Source organism: Falco cherrug, chromosome 5, assembly GCF_023634085.1.
Source record: "Falco cherrug isolate bFalChe1 chromosome 5, bFalChe1.pri, whole genome shotgun sequence".
Taxonomy (NCBI): Eukaryota; Metazoa; Chordata; class Aves; order Falconiformes; family Falconidae; genus Falco; species Falco cherrug.
Window position 1 is genome coordinate 55,916,648 of NC_073701.1, and position 21,553 is coordinate 55,938,200.

Sequence of the window (21,553 nt, forward strand, 5' to 3'; positions counted from 1 at the left end):
TTATTTCATTTTAATGAAATCTTTTTGTCATGGAAATAGAACAAAAAAACTACTCACTATTTGTTAATTTTCTCAGCTTATGTCTAAACCTATGCACACATAAGGTCATCTCAGCTTCTCAGGGTCTAGGGAGGGAAGGGGAGGGTATGTGAAGATCTCCTTGCAGTTGCACGAAAACAAGGCCAGGTGCTGAGTGAGGAACAGCAGCACTTCTCGAGTCTTTTTGTGATGCTGGTCCTTTCCAAGGTCTGGGGTTCACATCTTCTGGGCCACATTCCCCTGGCTCAGGCAGCTGAGCAAAGCCTTGCCTGAGAAGCGCTGTGGTGCGGGGGTCCCTGCACACCTGCAGACAGACATCTCGGGGACAGCACATCTCTGCCTGCCACGAGATGTCACTTTCTGTACAGGTCTCTGGAAGAGACAGACCAGTCCTGTTTAGCGAAGTCACTATGAAATATTCAACTTGGTGTTTAATTTTTTAAATCTTTATCCATTTGTTTAATGGAAGCTGAAACACAGCCATCACTGTCAAGCCCAGGAGCAGTGTTGTCTTGCCAGATCTTTTTGGGTTTACACAAAATGGCAATATCCATACTTGCATTACAGCAGCGGAAAATGAAATTGGACATGGCATTTACATTTGCAGCATGAAAATTCAGATCACTGAACGCAATATGAAAGTTATTTAAGGTCCTAATAATCTATACTTGTACAATGCTGGTGTTGTAGCATGCCAGTTGTTTTTAAGGATGTGCACTCTTTGGAGTTCCTGCAAAGGAAAGGAAAAAAATGCTGAAAAATAAAATCAATATACTCCAAAAGAATTTCAAACAAAAAGGAAGTTGAATAAGAAGAAATATAAGATACCATTTTCGTCCATTAACCAAAACAAACCCCAAAAATTCAGGTCTAGTTTCTGATAATTTATTCCTAAATTGCTTTCTGTCTGTTATTTTTAAAATTCCCGTGTTAAAAATGTTCTTCTCAGGCATAAATTGCTAGTCATTACTTGGTTATGATAATTAAAACAAGAAAAACCTCAGGTAATAAATTCTTCTATTGCAAGATAATAACAAACTAGACTTTCTTCACAGTGTTGTAGCAGAGGATCATGAAATATATAAGAAGCACCTTAAAATAAAAATTGCACTGCTTTATATGTATGGTTTAGGTGGTCATCATGGTTCAAGCAGAAATCTGCTGTGCTTACAGAGAACTGAGCAATTGTGAGCTTTGTTCATCTTCACAACCCCTGTAAATTTTGGGAGAAATTGTCTGAGCTAGCATAAGTCAGAGGAAGGCATTTTGAAGTAAATTGTCTCTCATTTATTAATATAACAAAGCAAGTCTGGTGGCTTAAATAAAAAAACCAACCCTGGCAGCTGCCTAGCTCTGACAACCACTATTTTAAATCAATGAGGAAGGAAAAACCCTATATATAAACTCAGAGACAAGCACAAATCTGTAAAGTCAAGGATAAGAATGGAGTAGAAGAGGGACACGCAGGTATTGCAAAGGCAGGCAAGCAGGAACATGTCAGTTGAGGATAAGTAATACACTGTTTTTCACACTATACTAGCAAAGAACTAATGCAGTCATTCCAGCACATTTAGGCTTCTGTTGGTTACGCTGTTCTCTATTTTATATGAATATTTAATCCCAATTAGGCTTTTTGATTCTGCGCCAGTAGTCACCAATGTAAAATACAAGTATAGTATACTCCAGGAGCATACCCTGGTAGGTTTGCTGGTTAGCTAAGGGTCTTAGGAGAATCATGAGGGATGATCATAAAAAATGTCAAAACCTCCAAAATTAACAAGGTAACAAATTCTGTTCTGGAACTGGGAAACAGTCCAAAGCTATGGGAAGTAAAAAATGTAGCTGTCATTCAGTGATTCTAAGATGAAAAATATGTCTTAATCTTTCAGAAAGGTTACATAAAATAATTGCTTTAGGCAGCTTCGAAGAGTCCTCTGGACACATGGTTTCTACAGTTTCTGGCTTTCCAGACTTTTGGCTCAGGAGAAATTCAGCTGCAGATGCAAGGTGCTGCAAGCCCCAGAACCCCTAAGCCCCAGGAGGCAGCCAGTAAGGAGCACCCGGCAGCTTCGAAAGCTGTGCATGGTCCGGAATGCTGCCTGTCTTGGGAGATGGGCACACACATCAGTTTGGAGCTTATGGCTCAGGACAGAGGCTTGAGGAGCCAAACTGGTATGAAAGAGCCATCAGAGATGTCCACTGAGACCCCAGAACCTCAGTGCCCTAGACCAGCCCTCATCATCAGGCTTTGATATTGCTCCTTTTCTTTTACTTTCTGCCTATGAATCTTTGATTTTACTAGGGGATTAGGTATCTAGGAGGGCTCCTGAAGCAGACCAGACCCCACGGGGAAGTTAGGAAGCAGAACACCCTGGCTCTGGATCCCCATAGGGCTTTGGGCTGTTCAGATCAGGTCCATGTGCAGAGTTACGGGAAGCTTTGAAGTAAATAAGCTAGGTACCCAGGGTGTTTCAATAATTCCAGAGTAAGGGAAATACAGAGAGGGGTTTGAGTTGTAATTTTGGTTTTATGTGCCTAATCTCTACTTAAATTGAGGTGCCTTCAAAGATTTTAAACCTGACTCTAATTTGAAACACACTGCTACAAGCTCATTCCTCGCTGTCAGCTGAAAAGCAAGGGCTCTGGGAAGTTGTCTGGGGAAAGGTAAATCTTTTCTATCACACTGAGCTACTGTGTATGCCAAATAGAATGAGGCAGCTTTAAAGGATTTTCCCAAGTCAGCTCAGAAAAAGTGATTGTATAGGATTTATGAAGCAGTTTCTCATAAATTTAATAATGACTCACCATTTCCTCCACTTGCTAGTTAGATTGCTTAGCACTGATCTGGATGCTCTGATAGAGCAGCATTAATAAGAAGCTGCGTGATTTACCTTGAGGTGGTATTTTGTTTTCTGAAGATAGTTCAAATCTCAGACATCAGAATGAAGGAAAATAATGCTTGCATAACAGAAGGTATAAATATGGTGTATTCAAGAAAATATGGTATATTCAAGAAATATTTTTAAACTGTTCTCAGAGCTGTGTCAAATGAGGCTGGATTCCTCCCCTAAACCCTGTGCCAAGTCAAGAAAAGAGCAAAAATGCCCTGAGCTTAGGTAACTGATCAGAGCGTCTCTTCAAGGTGAAAGAATTTAGGAAGGTATCACCTCCAAACTGTCCTGTTTGTTAAGTCCTTGACTCAGTCTAAACATGACCTAGCAACAACCAAAAACTTCAGTGTGCTATCAGCATTGTTCTTACACCAAATCCGAAGCACACACTGCACCAGCTCCCAAGAAAATTAACTCTATCTCAGCTGAAACCAGGACAGCCTGGTCTTACAACCACTGAAAAATCCTTTTTCATAAACACCTTCCTCTTTCAAACTTAGTAGCAATGGAGTGTCTTGGCACAGTTCAAAATAAACGTGAAGTTTGAGTTCTGCGTGGAAGGTATGGTGGAAGAATGATCTGGTACATTTGCATCCATGTTGACTCTCATTAATTCAATGTCAGATTAAATACATGAAATTACTGACTCTACCTTCATTAGTAACAAAACCACAATCTGAATGTAAGTGTCTGTTGATACTATGTTAAAGAATTCAGGGGCTCTCCTGTAAGCACTCTCACCTGTGAACAAGGCAAGTCAGAATGTAGCGAACTTCATTCTTTGTTAAAGAATACAAAAAAATACAAGTATGTTATCATGCATGGTATTGTGGGAGCAGCTCTTTTAAATTAAAAGCATGTATGTGAGAAGAGTTTTAAATTTTAACATCTATCACATTAATATAAACAAATGCATATTGTTCTTTGAATAGCTGTTATGTGAGCAGATTCATTCACAAAGGAGCAGGAAGAGTAAAATTCTTCCTTTAGTCGCTGGAAAGCCATTGCCACATGTCACAGCAAGAAATATTTTTCTCTGTTTTACATCTTAAAACTAGCTTTTCTGGGACCATCTTATTATTAAATAAATTTGGATACAAAGATCTCAGCATATAGAATATGTGCATCATTACTGTTTGAGGCATTATGAACACTGTGTGAGTAGTGCTAACACAGTAAAGGAGAAATCATGATTCATTGGTAGCTTCATAACGTGTGGGATTTACCAGTGGATTCAGTCAGTGTTTTGCCTTTCTCCCTGGAAAGCTGTATGTGAAAGGAAACCTGCTCATAATTACTAATCAAAACTCTAGCCAGGAGGTGGTTTCTAAATGAGCTTAGGTAAGACAGTGTTGCTTTTTAAGAGTGGAGATTTTAAGTGGTGGTGTTTCCCTTGAAAAACTGCTATGGAAAGTCTGCCTGCCTTTGCTTTGTTTTAGATTAACACTCTGCTTTTTCCTTCTGCATCCTCAGAAAGAAAGGAACTCCTTTTTCCTCTTCAGTGCTCACATCTTCCCCCATCCCTCCATAATATGCCATCTTCTAAAATTTTTCATCTTACAGTTCAAGATAGCCCACAGATTTGCCTGCGTTGCCTATCATCCCTTCAGCTCTGCATGCTCTGTCAGGGGTACCCCAGTGCACCATGTAACTGGAGATGCTGGGAGGAGACCTCTACACACCATGGCTACCGCTGCGAACTCTTCCATTACTTATGACAGAAATCTTGGTTAAGTTGCCAATGTCAGAGCTCCACATTAGACTCAGCCTTCTACTTTATCTCAGTCTATTTGCCACACATCATGTCACATTTTATGTTTCAGAAGAAATAACAAGTTCATTGCAGAAACTGCATCAGCCAAAACCTATGAAACAGCCCTACAAAACCCAGAGCACACAACTCGCTACCTGTTAAGATCATTGTGTATCAACAACAGGGGAGCAAACATGTTGGTAAAGAAAACAGGTTCTGGTTTCAGGGTCACAAAGGAATTGCTACATGCAATCAAGAGCGAAAAATCTTTTAAGTTTTGAAAAATCATCCTATAATTTTGCACTGGCCTGCAGTGATCGCTAAACACATTTCCAAAGGAAAAGGATATAAGCTGCAGCACTGTATCAATCCCAAAACACAGTTAATTTCTACTGGTCCATAATATCTCTGGTATTTTGGTCTGGAAAATTTAATTTTCACTCTGTGTGAGGACCCCAAAGGGAGCTTTTTTCTTTATTTTACTCTCTCTCTCCTATGCTAAAAATATCAACATGGTTTGAGCAATTTGGCTGTCATCATGCATTCGCTTTCCATGAGTATCTTCTGATCCATACTAGATGCATGACCCAGCACAGTGTTATGTGAGCATTTTAACTTTTTATTAAGTTCAGAGCTGCCATATCCCTCCTGTCAGAACTACTTCCATTCTCCAGGTGGTTTACTTAGGGTGGAAACTGGTCACAGAGAAAAGTGCATAGTATTGTTAAATCCCAGTGGATTTAAAATCCTCCTGACCTCTGTGCCCATTGCTGCTTGACAGCATCAGCCAACAAGCTCTCACCACTCTTCTCAGTTTTTCTATTATTCACAAGCCCTTTGTATCGGAGTGCCTTACACAAAACTAAAAGGTGGGGTTTACAGCCTGTTATTATCTGTCCAGACACGGAAGCAGTTGGGATGAATGGAAGGTCTGTAAAGTTCTTTCCTGTAATGCTGGGCTCTATTAGTGTCTCTCATCCACTCCCACACCATCCCTTCTCCTCTGTAAATCATCCTGGGAACCCTTGCTTTTCCAACAGAACACCTATTTGGAATTTGAGGAAAAAGAGAACAGTGAAAATTAGTGAGAAGTTAATCTTTGTATTCATTAATTTTGTTGTTACAAAAGAAGATGAACAGTTGCATTTAAGCTACTTTTAGCTGTAATACTAGCACTTCTATCTGCTCATTATGGTTGTAAGACCACATGAAAAATATTGCATTAAATTCCTTACCAGGAAAGTATAGAAAAATTGGAGGAACAGTAACAGAAAAGGGTTAGTGTACAGCAGTGATTTATTTATGAAGAAAGATTAATAGCTAAACTCAGGAGCTCAGCTGAAGGGAAATAATTGGAAAGGCTCTCAGAGGACCCTCTGGAAACAGGCTCAAACCTCAGACTGTGAAAGTCCTTACTCATTTTTATTTAGTCTTTGTTCAAGAAAAGCTCCAGTGAAAAGTTGAACAGGGGGAAGGTGGCTACAAATACTTTCCAGATCTGAGTATCAAACAAGGCTTTATATAGCTGATGTGAGCAATGGCCTTTGTTGGCAAACAGCTGGAAAGTAGAACTGTACACAGGTAAATGACTTCTCTTGGGAAGCTTTAGTGGCCACCTCTGAACCAGAAAAGAAAACAGCCCGGATCTGTTCTTTGGTCCTGAAGCTGAACGACAAGAAGGGGGAGAAATGCTCTCAGGACCCGGGCATCTTCTGGGATAGTGTTCTTGGCACAGGCCAAAATGTACCAGGGTGCCCACAGCTGCATATAGTGTGGATGAAGGCAATCCTCTGCTTCAGCCCTTGTTATGGCCCAGGTCAGTTTGCAAATATAGATGTAAACTGGGCCCAGAATCTCATCCCCACAGTCGCACAGTATTATGCTGCTAGCAGTAGGATGATCTTCTGCTAAGGATAATTAAAAAAATACCGTTAAGAACAGGACATACTGAAGTCTTCAGTCAAATCCCAAGGGAATCATGCTCCCATTTTATTCCTCCCTGTTATCAGACAACTAATCTCAAAAAGGAAAAATGAACAAGTACAGAACAGCATTTCAAGAATATTTACTAATATCCTTTAGTTTGAAAGTCTCACAAGACAGAGAATTTTCCTTTTCTGAGACCCCTTTCTTTTAAATTTTGAGTTTATTAACTAGATCTTTGCTGTGTGGTGCACCAGGAGTGTAGAGGTTGCACCATTACAGAACAACATAGCTGTCTAAGTTATAAACATAAATGAACAATCTTGGATTCTCTTGCAAAAATGCAGACTTCTGCAATTCACAGACTATTTCTCCTCCAAACCATTGATTAGGACAGGATACTGGTGAAGAAAAAAAAAAGCAAACCAAAATATTATCACATGTCATTATAATTACCCAAACTTTCATTACAAAATAGCACTGGGGGATTCCAGGAATTTCATAGCAAGGCTACCTTTGATTTTCTGGTGGGTTTTGGGTTTTGTGGGGTTTTTTTTGTTTGTTTGGTTGTTGTTGTTGTTGTTTTCCTTAGCCTTTTCATTAATGGAACACATTGGGATAATGTAGTCTTTATTTTTCTTTCTTTTTTTTTCCCCAAGCCACCAAGATGTAGACTGTTTTAGAAACAGCACTGCTAAGTGTTATCCACTACAAAAAACTGTTAAGGGAGATTTTATCTGTTCCTGGAGAATTACATAACGGTTCTGGATTTCTCTCCTGAGAGGTACAAACCTATAAGCATGACATGGAGCCTGGTGAATGAATGTAATATATTCAAGCAGAACTCCTTGTACATGTACATTTAATTATAAAAATAGTTATATCTTTTTTAAGCCTGTAGCAACAGCCATTCTATCCAGAAAGTTTTTTGTATTGGTGTTGCTTTTTCCTCCCTCAGCTATAGAAAAGAAACTCATAACACCATTTTTTAAAGTGCTCTGCAACAGTATGGTTAAGTTAAAGTGACCCTGATCCTACAGATGAAGTCACCATCCTGTAAGGGGAAATATATGCCACATGCTGCAAACATTTTGTGGTCTTGGGAAGTAAGAAGAATAAAGCCTGTCTTCCTGCTACCAGGGTTTTTTTGGAAGTTAGCCTTGCAACACCAAAGAAAGTATTTTTTAATTTGCTTTTAAAAATTAATCTATCATGCCTTTGAATAGCAAATAAATGGCCACCAGGAACACTGCCTATGAGAAAGGCAGGGAAGGGTTTGTCAGAGCATATTTAGTATCCATTTTCTTGACAACCTTGAAACTAGAAACTTACTGTTTTTTAAAAGTAAGCCTAACTTTCCTATAATAAACAAGTTTCTAAGATCTTACACAAAGGAAGACAATTCTCAGCAACGTATCTAATCTCAGCACGCTCACACACCACAAAAACAGCATGCTGATTAACAACTCCTAGGAATACCAGTCCTACTTAATATTTATAGACCCTTGAGTCAAGTTTGTCTGTCTTGTGTCTGATCAAGAGATAATGCTATTGTCTGCCAAACACGCTGCACTTAGCATTTTGATGCAGCACAAGCTGATGTCATTGTGACATACTGGCAAAGTCCTTTTAGATAGCTTGAGGAAATTAGGATGGCTGCATTAATACCAAAGAACAAGATAGGTGGCCTTACACTACACACCACATTAAGTTCTTAAAAGTGTTACTAGCCTGGGCACGTGAAAAGCATAAATGTACACAATAAGCGTTTGATTATATCCAATAATAGTTGAACATTTGCTATTTGACATAGCAATTCTGGCTTCTACATTAAATACCATGTGCCCTGAGGGAACGCTGAAAATACACAAAGCTATGAAACAAGAACCTGTAACCAAGGCACAAAAAAGTCATTGCTGAACTTTTCTAAAAGGGATTTCATTGTAGAGGGCTACATAGAGAACTATATGGGCTATATAGAGGACTATAACCTTTCTGACATTACCAAGAACATTTGTTTCTCCTCTACTTTTTAGAAACATGTCTTTTTCAGTAGGATTTTTGACATCTATTTCAAACCATTTGCTCTGCACACTGCATCAAGGCTTCATCAGCTTTTTTGGATAAAGAAAAGGTTGTGTTGGTTTTTAGATACTTCTGAAGCTTTTAATAGGGAGCAGTCCTGTGTCAGAACTTTGAATTAAATGCAGAGAACGAACTTGTCTTGCTTCCTAAAGCTCTGATAATGCCAAGCATGTTTTCCAAGCAGAGTTCAACATTATTGCTAATGCTGTTGTTTACATTGGCAGAGTTCCAAATCAAATCACTGTATTGACGTGCGGAATTAGACTCTATAACTCGAAAGTTATAAAGTAGACCATCCAATCTTCTCCAGCAAGGAGACTTAGCACTCCCTCCCTCTAGACAGCATTTGAATGTCTCTCATCTTTTTCTCATTCTCTTTTAAATAGCCCCTTTGTTAGAGAAAGAAGGGCAGGCGTCTCCCCGTCTCCCCTTTGTTAGAGGAAGAGGGGCAGGCTTCTCCTCAAAACTGTAGTTGTCTCCTCAGAGCTGTGTGCCTATGTGACCAGACACCGCACCCATGACCAGTCACCATACCCACATTCCTTGAGCAGACACATACAATCACAATCGATGTCCATTGTCCCCATTTCACACTATTTCTCCATATCAATCCCCCCTTTTCTATTAAATTAAGTAAATTCTTTTACTTAAGCAGTCTTCCCGAATGATATAAAGCATCATACATAAGTGTTACCCTTTTAAACATTCTCCAAACCCACAAATATAACATAATGGTTAGTATTAAGGAAATTCCTAAACTGATCAATAAGATCACAATGGGGTGTACCATAGTGTTAAGAATTCCTGTTGCAGAAGGTGACCAGCCAAAGAGAGTATCCCACCAATTATGGTTTCCATCCTGTTCTACCTTTTTTAAAACTTTCTTGATCCCCTCTACATCATGATGGATCATAAGAAGAGTTTTGTGTCCCTTTTCTTTGGTTTCTTCCAGTATACGTTGTAAATCTGCATGTTTTAATAGTTCTTTTATACTGCTTATATTTAGTCCTATGGGGGTAGGAATTATTATCTGTGATAGGGTAAAGTAGGATTTTAAGAATTGATGAGACACTATTGGGGCTGAGTAACTAAAATCGCATCCTGTGATAGTAGTAAAATTACAAATACAATAATTTGAATACTGTGCAGTCTCCTTTACCTCCCCATCTATGGTTATTGTGTTACACTTAGTTCTCAAACACGCACATCCCTTCCCTGCATATATAATTACTGTTTTCAAGTTTGCATTTGGTCGGGCCTCGAAATGACATATTTTCTGATCTGTATCTAAACAAGTATCCTGAGCCATTATAGTATTGCTTTCACAGAGGAAGCCCTGCTGTTCTCGCATAATACAAGATTCTAAATCTACTGTTTGCCACTTTTCGCCTATCTTTCTGGCCCATGTTCTATGTTCAAAAGGGTATAGGAGCACCCCATTATGGTTAATTCCAAGGGCTACAATGGGGGGTATGTTAATTATTACTGCATTATGTATGGTTAACACAAAAGCTGTGATGGTGTGTGTGTTGGGGTCGTAGGTAAAGTTCACCATATTCCACCATGACTGGAGTTTTCTTTCTACCTCCATAGCATTGTCCCAAACCATCTTTCGAATTTCTGTAGGAAATATGCCTTCCTCTCCTTCTCTTATTATGGATGCAGCTATTGATTGCATCCACATTTGGGCTTGGATACAACTTAGAGCCAGGGCGGCATCATCCTGTAAACCACCCAATGCCTTAGTGATGAGTTGATGATCTTCCATGTTTATTTGTTCCCACCTGGGGAGTACCTTCGATATCAACCATTGATGTGCCCCTAATGCCAATAATGAAGATTTTAGTGGTTGTTGTAGTTTTGATAGATCGGCCGTGGTGGTGGCTAGTTTATTCATTATCACCTCTGAATCTATGGAATTTAATACTCTGAGTCCTGTTCCCAACGTTCCAGTTACATCTCTCACTATTCTGTTTCGATAAATATTTCCCCTTTTTCTTAACCAAGTTGTCCATCCCTCATAAGAGGTTCGTAAGAAGGGGGAACAGGATGGCTTAACATCAGAAACATTGACTTGTATTTGTAACTCTTTTCTTTTAAGAGACCATTCTGGGTTAAACAACATTTGTTGCTGACCTGAATTTCTGATTACATATGGTCCAATTGTATAAATTTTTGGATCTGGTTTAGTTAATTTAAGATCAAGCGTTAATGGGGTTGTTGTAACTGTGGTGGTGGTAGGAACAGTGGTTAGCATGATTGTTATTTTGATCTTATAAGTCAGAGCTGTTCTTGGGGATTCATTTCCTAGGCATATTATAAAGATGGGCTCGGTCAAGGTAAAATTGTGCCAACATTCCCGTGAATTAAAGCACATGGTTGTATTTAGAAGGGTAAATTCCTTATCTACCTTTCTGACATTAATCAGGGTGTCTCCCGAAATCTTGGTGTTATCCTTTTCATTATATGTTTGACACCCTACTTTTATCCTATCTCCTAATTTTCCCCATAATCGGTCGACTTTGTGTACGTCCTCCCGATCCCATTGATTCCTTTGGTACACCTCATTTTCAGAAAAAAACACCATAGCTAGTTTCATCTTTGAGTCCACCTTTCCCATTATTCCAGTGTGTTTTTTCTGGGCATGATTCCAAGGCCGGTTATCAGGCTCTTGGTTGTAGGTAAGAGAGAGGGTACAAAAAACCACAAATGGTTTAAACCCACTATTGATCATTTTAAGAATCTAAACGTTCCTCATATATACATATAAAATCTGTCTTGATCAAAAATATCTTTGTTTGAGTTGGGGCTTACTGATAACAAGTTGGGCAAGACTGGCCACTGGCTCAGTCCCAGACTCTTTTGTTCTATATTGTTTGTTGTGGTGCCCTTCCCATATGGTGGATCCACAACCGCTCAGGTTCGCTTACTTGTCACCCACATTGTTCCCATTTGTCCGAGTAAATTTGAGTTTCAGTTCTTTTTTATCTGGGGTTACTTTCCACGAAGTTGCAGGGGCTTTCTTAATCCGGGTATGGTGAATCCAAGAATTCTGTCCCTCAACCTTGATTGCAGTGTAGGTGGTGAGTAAGACTTGAAAAGGTCCGGTCCACTGTGGTTCCAGGGTTTTATCTGCAAAACACTTAACGTATACATAGTCCCCTGGTCGTATATCGTGAACAGGTCCATCCAGACCCCTACTGCGTGTTCCCATCACATGCTTCTCAATTCTTATTATTTATTTAGTGCCACCATATAGGAAGTCATTGTTTCTTCACCAATCTGTGAAGACATCCCCTTTTGTACCCCATAGGGTCGTCCATATAAAATTTCAAATGGGCTAAGCCCCTCTTTTGCTCTTGGTCTAGTTCGAATTCATGTAAGAGCTAATGGCAAAGATTGGGGCCAAGTTAGATTTGTTTCTTGACCTAACTTGACAATCTGTTGTTTGATTAGATGATTCATCTTTTCCACCTGGCCACTCGATTGTGGTCAGTATGGGGTATGCAATTGCCAATCTATTCCTAGATGGTGGCTGATCTGTTGTACTATTCTGGACACAAAATGTGGTCCTCTATCCGAGGACATTACTGCTGGGACTCCAAACCTAGGTATTATCTCTTGGAGTAGTATTTTGGTCACTTCCCGGGCTTTAGCAGTTCTGCACGGGAAGGCTTCTGGCCAACCTGAAAAGGTATCTGTTAGTACCAATAAATATCGATACCCCCCTTTTTCTAGGAAGTTCCAAGAAATCGATCTGCCAATGTTGCCCTAGAACATTCCCTCTACTAATGTTCCCTAGTTTTATTTTATTTGCTGTATTGGGATTATTGCGTAAACACATTTCACATTGCCGAGTCACCTGTTTTATTACAGTATACAAGTTTCGCCCTTTCAATTTCTGATTTAGACCTTTATATAAAGTATCAGCTCCCCAATGTGTCTTATTAATAATAGGGCTGTGGTCCATATTAAATTGGATGGTACCACTATACAACCATCCCTTAAATAAATCCACTTATTTATTTTTATTTTATCATTCATGTCCTGAATTACCTTTAAGTTTTCTTTAGAATAGTTTGGCTCTTGATCTGTACTTTCAGTTTGGATTTTATCATCTGGTATTAAGGATAATTCCTCCTTTCCTACCTCCTCTGTTACTCGTCTGGCCTCATGGTCGGCCAGGCAGTTTCCAATTTCCAAATCAGTGCCTCAGAGTGGGCCATGCCTCACATCAAGGTCTGGCATGGCATATGTTCCCACCGCTCAACGCCTACTGGGTTGCAGCCAACAGCGGAGCTCAAGAGTCTTCTTGGTGGCAAACAGAGGCCAACCCAGTCTTGCCCTTGACTATGGTAGGAGGCACCTGACCAACCTTATTCCTTGTACTTCGTTGTCAATGCAGTTTCATCTGCACATCCCATAACAAGTCACTGTCATGGCAAAACACACAGATTTACATTAGTAGAACTACTACAGAGTGTATTTTATTTCACTTTTTCTGCCAATATCCCCCAGCCTTGCTGACCAAGGGATATTGTTTTTATCTGAACTGAGCAAGCCTCCCCCTTATCATTTTACTGTAACAGGTAAAACATTTTTCACCTTTCCTGGAATTTATTTTCAGATACACCTGGTTAAAAATTTCTCTTACTTCAGGGAGGTCCTCTTTTCCTCTTTTCTGCTGAATTAAAGATAAGCTCAATATTTCAATTACTTGATCATATTTAACTTTTAATTTCATTTCCCCTTCTTTAAACGTCTAGATGTTCTAATAAATCTCATCCCAACAAAGATTTTAGTGAATTTGGCATTCTTATTTGTTTTTTTAGTTTGTACTTTAAAGGTTTCAGGATGTTTTCCTGGTGGCCAGCAGCTCCCACAACTGTAACAAATTTATTTATTTATTTATTTTTTACTGAAGTTTAACAAATAAGTTGGTTTTGTATTCACTAAAATTCCACCTCATACCCATTCCCTGCCCTAAAGGGGCCGTTACCGGTCCTGTTGTACTGCAAATGCTGCAGCAATTGGGGTGACATTGTCAGGTCCTTCTGCTCAATTGTCAGCAATAGCAACCCCCTCCTCCTCACCATCAGAAGGGTTCGGGGCAGGAGATGCTCTTCCTGCTCTGCAGGTTACACAAGCCTGCCTCTGCAGCAGCACTTCTGTTTTAACTCTTTCTTACCCTGAATGCAAATCTGCTACTTGTTGCTTTAAGTCTGTGTTATTACATATCATGCCGTTGCAGGCAAACAGAAAACATCCTGCCATGCATCCCAGCATGATTCAGTCGCACCTTCGAGGGGGTACAGGGGTTTGTACAAACTCACCCCAACACTTACACACACACACACGCCTCAGGTTTTACATACATCAGTACAAGTTTTTATATCTTACAACGTGTTTCATTCTGGTTGCTCCACAGAAGGAACCGCAACCTGAGCTTTTTAACACAAAAATTTCAACAAGAACATCTTTCTAGTTTAGGTCTCAGTTTTTTCCTATCCTTTTCTAGAGCCACAATCAAAGATCAGGTGATGTTAATCCCGCACTCTTTCTAGTGCTAGTACCATAGGATCCCGAGGGGGTACTAATCCACAGTCCTTTTGCCACTCAGGTTTGTCCTGGAGGACGAAGAACATGTCTGCATACGATACTTCATCCCATTTTCCTTCTCTTCTCAGACACAACATTAATTGCAGGAGTGTTATAACCTAACGTTCCTCCCTCCTGAGGCCATTTCGCATCACTCTCCAATTTATACAAAGGCCACCACTGATTACAATATTTAACCAATTTCCTTTTATTTTCAGTACCACCATGTCCTACGATATCACTCCAATATTTTAATATACAACCCAAGGGCGATTTTTCACAGGGCTTACTCCTTCCATTTCCCATTTTGCAATTTTAATTACTTTGTTTTTCTCCGGCCGCCTTAGCCACCCAAGGTCGGAAACGCGGATAGAGCTTCTTACTCGTTTTGCACTCAAACGCCTGTCTCAAGCACTCTTGCACTCACACTTAGTCAAAATAATTAAGCTATACACGGAAAATCAAAATGCGCATCTCAATCACACCATTCACACTCTCCGGGCAGCCCGCAGTCACACAAGCAGTATGTTTTAGGAACACTAACAGTTCACAAAGTATGCATTTCAACGAGCAATTGCCAAAAAACAAACAACAAACAAAAACCAGTTTTTCCTGGTCTTAAGCAGAGTGTTAAGAAGTTTTCCGCTATTTGCCACGACTTACCAGAATATTAATATTTTTCAACATACATTTCATAACTCCGAGTTTTGAACATATAACAAGACAACACATAGAACAAACAAGACACAGCGCTATTTCAGTTGTTACATTCCAGGAATTCCCCAGTTCTTAAGACAACCTAAAGGAAGTTTTTAGCTTCCTCTTTTTCCTACGCAAAAGTTTCCCTTTTGCTGTGAGGTCCCTCTTGTTCCTGTGAGGTTCCGCCTTATTCCGTCCCGCCCCCGCTTTCCGTCACGAGGCCTCCGGGCTTTTAGGAATGGCAGTAACCTCGGGTTTGCTCGATCTGCCCTCAAGATCGCTAGCGGCCACCCCTCGGTCAGCAAACCCCCTCCCAAGCTACCTTTCCTCCTGGGGACTACGCTGCGCGCCGGACGTCTCCGTGCGTCTCACCAGCCGCCCCGTTACTAAACATACTGTTTTATCCGTGGACCCAGGGATTTCCCTTCTGCTCCCGGGTGAACAGCTGAGAAGAGGAGGCTCCTCCGAGGAAATCTCCCGGGGCGCGCCTAGGAGCGTCCGCTCCGCAGCTGGTCCCTCAGCCGAGCAGAAATCCTCCAGTTTGGCGAAACTGACGTGCGGAATTAGACTCTATAACTCGAAAGTTATAAAGTAGGTATGTTCATTGCGCGCAGATGCACGGGGGATCGCTCCTCCACAAGCGTGCATGCCCGAAGTGACGAACCATCTCACATTTATACAATGAAACAAATGAATATTCAATTAACGCCTATACATATTCGTTACCTAAACCCCGCTTCGTATGTTAATTAGCTTATCAGTCCGTTTCCTGGAATGTGGTGGTCTTGCAGGTTTGTAGGTGATTCATGTTCTTGTGACCATCCGATCTTCTTCAGGTGATTCATGTCCTTGTGACCATCCAATCTTCTCCAGCAAGGAGACTTAGCACTCCCTCCCTCTAGATAGCATTTGAATGTCTCTCATCTTTTTCTCATTCTCTTTTAAATAGCCCCTTTGTTAGAGAAAGAAGGGCAGGCGTCTCCCTGTCTCCCCTTTGTTAGAGGAAGAGGGGCAGGCTTCTCCTCAAAACTGTAGGCGTCTCCTCAAGGCTGTGTGCCTAGGTGACCAGACACCGCACCCATGACTAGTCACCATACCCACATTCCTTGAGCAGACACATACAATCACAATCGATGTCCATTATCCCCATTTCACACTGTTTCTCCATATCAGTATCTGTCCTGACCAGGGGGATCTATCCTACAACTCTGAAGTGTTCAGAAAACCCCTCTTCTAGACAATTATTAAGTACACTGCAATATGATGTTCTTATAACAACTCTCACTTCTTTTTTGTTTAATGTTTACATATATCTCAAGCTCTGCTAGTTTGATATTTAATACAGCCTGTGAGACATACATATCTCATTCATAGTATGTTTGACATCTTCTGAAATTCATTGTTAGGGGGGAAAAAAAAGGCATGGAACTACCACTTTCTGCCTTATCTATAGAGATGTCATCCAGCTGTGAAGAGATTTCACATGAGAAACTCTGGTAATTAACAGTTTTAATTTATCTGCAGTCAATTTACAGCCCCTTTTCACTAGCCACCACCCTCCAAAAGCTTCTGTATCTTGGCATCTGTTTATGGGATCCCTAGATCTCCAAAATCACCATACTCTAATGTTAGGTCATTCTGGTGTTAGCTGAGAGCTCCTGGACCTCATGTTGGCTAGCTCACGGTTGTTCAGGTCCAGCACTTGAATTTAGCATTTCAAAAGGCAGCTAGGTGCTGTTGTCCGTAATTTTCCTTCCTCAAAAGTATTGCTGTGGAGATGATTCCTTTATGGCACCCTGGAAGATCACAGGACAAAACGAAACCCTTCCATGTCAAGAGGAATGAAAGTTTAAACCTCTCTCTGCCTCCTGCTGTGCTAGATACATCACCTAATTTCATGATCTGAGGGCTCCCAGTTGATGCCCCTGGATGGCAAACTCAGATGTATTTTTGGAGTTCAGCAGACAGGAATCTCTTGAATCACAACAGAGTATACACGAGCAGTGAATATCCAAAAAAATCTGAGACTGGGGGATGCCCCCCTGATCCCACTCAGATTCAAAGATGAGCTTTAAAGGGGATGTCTGGCATGGGGCAACACTAAGAAATGTAGCAAGTCTTATTTAATTCTGGAAGCTGGCATTAATATAACCCTTCAGTGTATAAATGGTACCTGCCAGAATGTTCTGAAAATTGTTTTCAGAGTAGGATTTCAAATGTAAAGGATGGGGACTCATATGTGCATACTTTTTATTAAGTGAAAACTTGCTACTGTGTTAAGACACAAAGCAGTAAGAGACAGCGCAAATGATCTCTCCTTGTTCATTGTGACTATTTGCTTTTTAATGCTTTGGATTTTTTCTCCACTGAATGCAGCAAGATTTAGTTCAAATTTATGAACAGACTTTTCCCCATAGACTAAAGAAGTAATGACTTCTTTAGTGTCATGTCAGATTATTTGCTAAGAGTCATGAATTATCATGTGCATTAGAAGGTAAAATCACAGGGTTGTCAAAGCACGTTTTCCTTTTACTGTGCATTCTTGGGTTTTGAGGTGGAATTTAAAGTGAGACATGATGGAGAAAAAGCTGGTCCCCAAAGTTGATCTAAGATTTCAAAGTATTTTTCAAACTATGATTTAAAATCTTCATGACAGAGTAATTTTTGACTGAATCTCGAGGCCTTGTGTTCATCTGTTTTTTAATGTTAAACAATCTTTTTTTGCAAGTGTTGTAGATTTCTAAATCTATACAGATGTTCATTTATTTTTATCTTTTTCACTCATGACTTTCATGGATGGAATCCTTCTTGTGTTAGAGTTAACAATTTTACTGTTGACTTAAAATCGAAGATTAACTTTCACTTGTATTCTCTGCAGCAGTATTGATTAAGGGGAGGGAAGAGAACCAAGCAGGTGGGAACCTTAAACCTGGCTACACTGTGGAGATTAGCAAATCACTTAGTCCCAATTTTTCAAAAGGGTCCTCTAATTCTCAGCACTTGACCACCTAGCTCTAGAAAAACAATCTTATTTCACCTGAGCAGCAAATAGCATTTTTGAAAATCAAGGCTTACTTATTCGAAGCTGGACATGCAGAAAGTCATTCATAATCAGGATGCATCTAAACCTCAGTATTTGTTCCTCAGTCTTTACAAAGCAGTGTTTCCTTAACTGAATTCAAAAAGGAATGGAAATATAAGACACCATACAGGAATTCAGCATGTATAATACAGACTGTAAAAAGACAAGGAAATTTCAGGGTCACACTTGCTGAATACAGTATTAAATTTGTATTTTCAGAATAGACTAGGGCACTCAGACATCCAGTTTCACTTACACAAATATAGTGTTAATGTGAAATGATGTTTCGTAAGAAAAAAGTATCTTAAAGCACTGATTCAAATGTATCACTGTATAACATCCTTAAGCACTTCAGTAAGCTAATGCTTTATATTTTTTAAATTAACATGAATGCCTCTGACCCCTCTCCTGCCTCCCTTTTATAGGCCATGTGTTTTCAGCCTGCCACGTAGAAGAGTTATTTCATTATCTGTGAATTAAGCTGGAGAAAGAATACCATTATTTAAAGTTGACTCACACAAAAACTGAAAACAACTGTTTCAAGACTCTATGTTTGCATGAGACTTGCAGCTGGTTTTAAAAATCATAGAAGTTTTATTTATATGTGTCTGTCTTTTTATAGATATTACTTGACACAGTAATGTAGGTATTCCAGAAATGGAGAAGTGTCAGGCAGCCATGCCAGGACAGAGGGAGAGTCCATGCTTCTGCGTGTGATTGAGTCAATTTTGTAAGTAGGTAGGTGGTGAAGAGGGCCATTCTTTGTAGGGTAGTCCTGTGGGCAACAGGCCTCCTGGATCATACACCCGAAGGCTGCGCTGCCATTCAGTGAGACCTGGACAGGCTGGAGAATTGAGTGGAGGGGAACCTAATGAAGTTCAACAAAGGCAAGTGTAGGGTCCTGCACCTGGGGAGGAACAGCCCCAGGCACCAGCACAGGCTGGGGGCTGACCTGCTGGGAGGCAGCTCTGCGGAGAAGGCCCTGGGAGCCCTGGTGGACAGCAAGTCACCCATGAGCCAGCAGTGTGCCCGTGTGGCCACGAAGGCCAGCGGGATCCTGGGGGGCATTAGGGGGAGCGTGGCCGGCAGGTGGAGGGAGGTGATCCTGCCCCTCTGCTCTGCCCTGGTGAGGCTGCGTCTGGAGTGCTGGGTCCAGTTCTGGGCTCCCCAGTTCAAGAGATACAGGGAACTACTGGAGAGGGTCCAGCGTAGGCTGCAAAGATGATGGGGTGACTGGAGCATCTCCCTGATGAAGAAAGGCTGAGAGAGCTGGGGCTGTTTAGCCTGGAGAAGACTGAGAGGGGATCTTACAAATATCTTAAGGGCAAGTGTTAAGAGGATGGGGTCAGGCTCTTTTGAGTGGAGCCCAGCAACAGGACAAGGGGCAACAGGCACAAACTGAAACACAGCAAGTTCCATATGAATATGAGAAAAGACTTCTTTCAGGGTGACAGAGCGCTAGAACAAGCTGCCCGGAGAGGCTGTGGAGTGTCCTTCTCTGGAGACATTCAAAACCCACCTGGATGCAATCCTGTGCAACTTGCTGTAGGTGAATGTGCTTTAGCAGGGGGCTGGACTAGATCACTTCTAGAGATCTTCCAACCCCAACCATTCTGTGATCATACATGGAAAGGAGTCATGAAACAATGTGAAAAAGGATCAGGTGTCTTTTAGCTTAGACCAAAAGGAAATGTTGTATATTGATGTATTTTATTATATATCACTTTTTCTAAACATATGTACAACCAACCTTCACTACTGTTTTGAAGGGTATGCCTATGCTGCTGCCAGCTTCTCAGAAGTTGGGCAAACTATCTGCTGCTGTGCCTAGACTGGTACGTTATATTTAGCGTAATATTGGGCATTTCTATGTTGCACTTTGGTCTGGAGTGCAACAGACTCAATTACTGAACTTGAAACGGTAGAATCCACCAGCCTTTGCACCAGCACTTACTGCTTTTGCCTCTCTTTTAACCTGCATGCCAGTACTCTGAAGTGGCAGCAAGATATCCGTAGTGTCCTCTAGTTTAGTTAGTGTGACATCAGCCCAAAGCAAAACAAAGGAGAAACTGGAATAAAATATGGTTACAAAATTAAAGAGGGGGCAAATGGAAACACAAGAGTTAGCAAAATTGATTTTATTTTTTGAAAACAAACCTTATCAAACAAACTTAATTATTTGATGAAAACATATACTAGCTAATAGGGGTGAACATGAAGAAATACAACTATGTGACATTTTGTTAAAAAAAAAAAAAGCTACATAATAAAATAGCTAATATTAACCTGTTAACTGCTAACCAGTGCAAACCAGTTTAAAACAGATCCTAGAAATGCTTGCTTTCCTCACTGAATGGCACAATTTCTGGTGGACTTCAGGAGAGGTCAACACTAAACATGGTACAGCTTCGTATTGTCATCCATGACTGCAAGAAAACATGTAACTACTGTATGACAGAACTTGCAGGAAAGGCACACACCTGCGGTGTTGAACCGAAGCAAAGCCTGAGCAGCCCTCTGAACTGCCGGGGTACAGTACAGGGAGGTGCGGTGGTTTTAGAAGAGGGCTTGCTGGAAAAGGGTTTGCCAGTTGTACATGATTAGTTATACAGCTTTGGGGGCAGCTGGGTGAAACTGAATACGATGCGCTGAAGATCTGATTTTATGGTTTGATTGTTTTGTGATCAGGGTCATGTCAGCACACAGAATTGCCACCCAATTTATTAAAAGGAGCGGTTTCTGCAGCAGGGTACCGATGTATGGGTGCAAACCATGGCAGGGCAGGGCTCAGCCGTCCCCACGTCCCGCGCCTTTCTCCCGCTCCCGAGAGGTCACGCCGCACTAACCAGCTCTCTGCACCCCCAACGCACAGGCACCGGTGCGTTACCTGTAACTCACGCTCTGGGCTCCGGCCGCCGGCAAGGCCTGCACCTCCCCAGGCAGCACCGGCGCCACGGCCGGCAGGAGACCGGGGCCGCGGGGCCGCGGGGCCGCGGCGCCGCACAACCGCATCGCCCCATCCACCGTCTGCTTCCGCGCCACGCGCGGGGCGGAGGGATCCCGCGGGAGGGCCCGGCGGCAGCGCCATGGCGGTGTGCGGCCAGGGGCTGGGGCCGGTGGTGGAGCTGTGGGGGGTGCTGCTGCCTCCGCGGCGGGGGGCGGCGGCGGCGGGCTCGGAGGAGGACACCGAGGAGGAGGAGACCGAGGAGGAGCCGCACTTAGCGGAGGCCGCGCTCCTGGAGGCTTCTGGGCCGCAGGCGGCGGCCGCGCTGCCTCCGCGCCGAGCCGGTGAGGGGCGGCGGGGCCGGGCGGTGGCGGGCAGCCCCGGGGCCCTCCCCTGAGCGCGGGTTGGGGCTCGGCGCGGGGCGCCGTTTGACGCTAGGGAGCCGCAGCCGGCCTCCGGGCCGGCCCGGCCCTCAGAGGGGCCGGGGGCGGCTCGGCCGGGGGCCCGTGGTTGGTGCCGGGCCGCGCCGCTGCGGGGGG

General features: G+C 41.9%; 1 protein-coding gene across 5 annotated transcripts in view; it reads left to right on the forward strand.

Annotated features, from left to right (window-relative positions):
- HELB (DNA helicase B) overlaps positions 1-21,553 on the forward strand; it is a 72,972-nt gene that overhangs the window by 29,131 nt on the left and 22,288 nt on the right. For 2 of the 5 annotated variants that reach the window (XR_008732631.1, XM_055712784.1), the window contains exon 1: positions 21,121-21,358. The exons of 2 other annotated variants lie outside the window; for them this stretch is intronic. Coding sequence is in view for 1 of the 3 variants with exons in the window: in XM_055712784.1 (XP_055568759.1) it covers positions 21,157-21,358 (202 nt within the window). In the remaining 2 variants the exon portion in view is untranslated. Of the gene's footprint in view, positions 1-21,120; positions 21,359-21,553 lie in introns of those variants that run through there. One more of the 5 variants, XM_055712787.1, reaches the window with a different exon arrangement.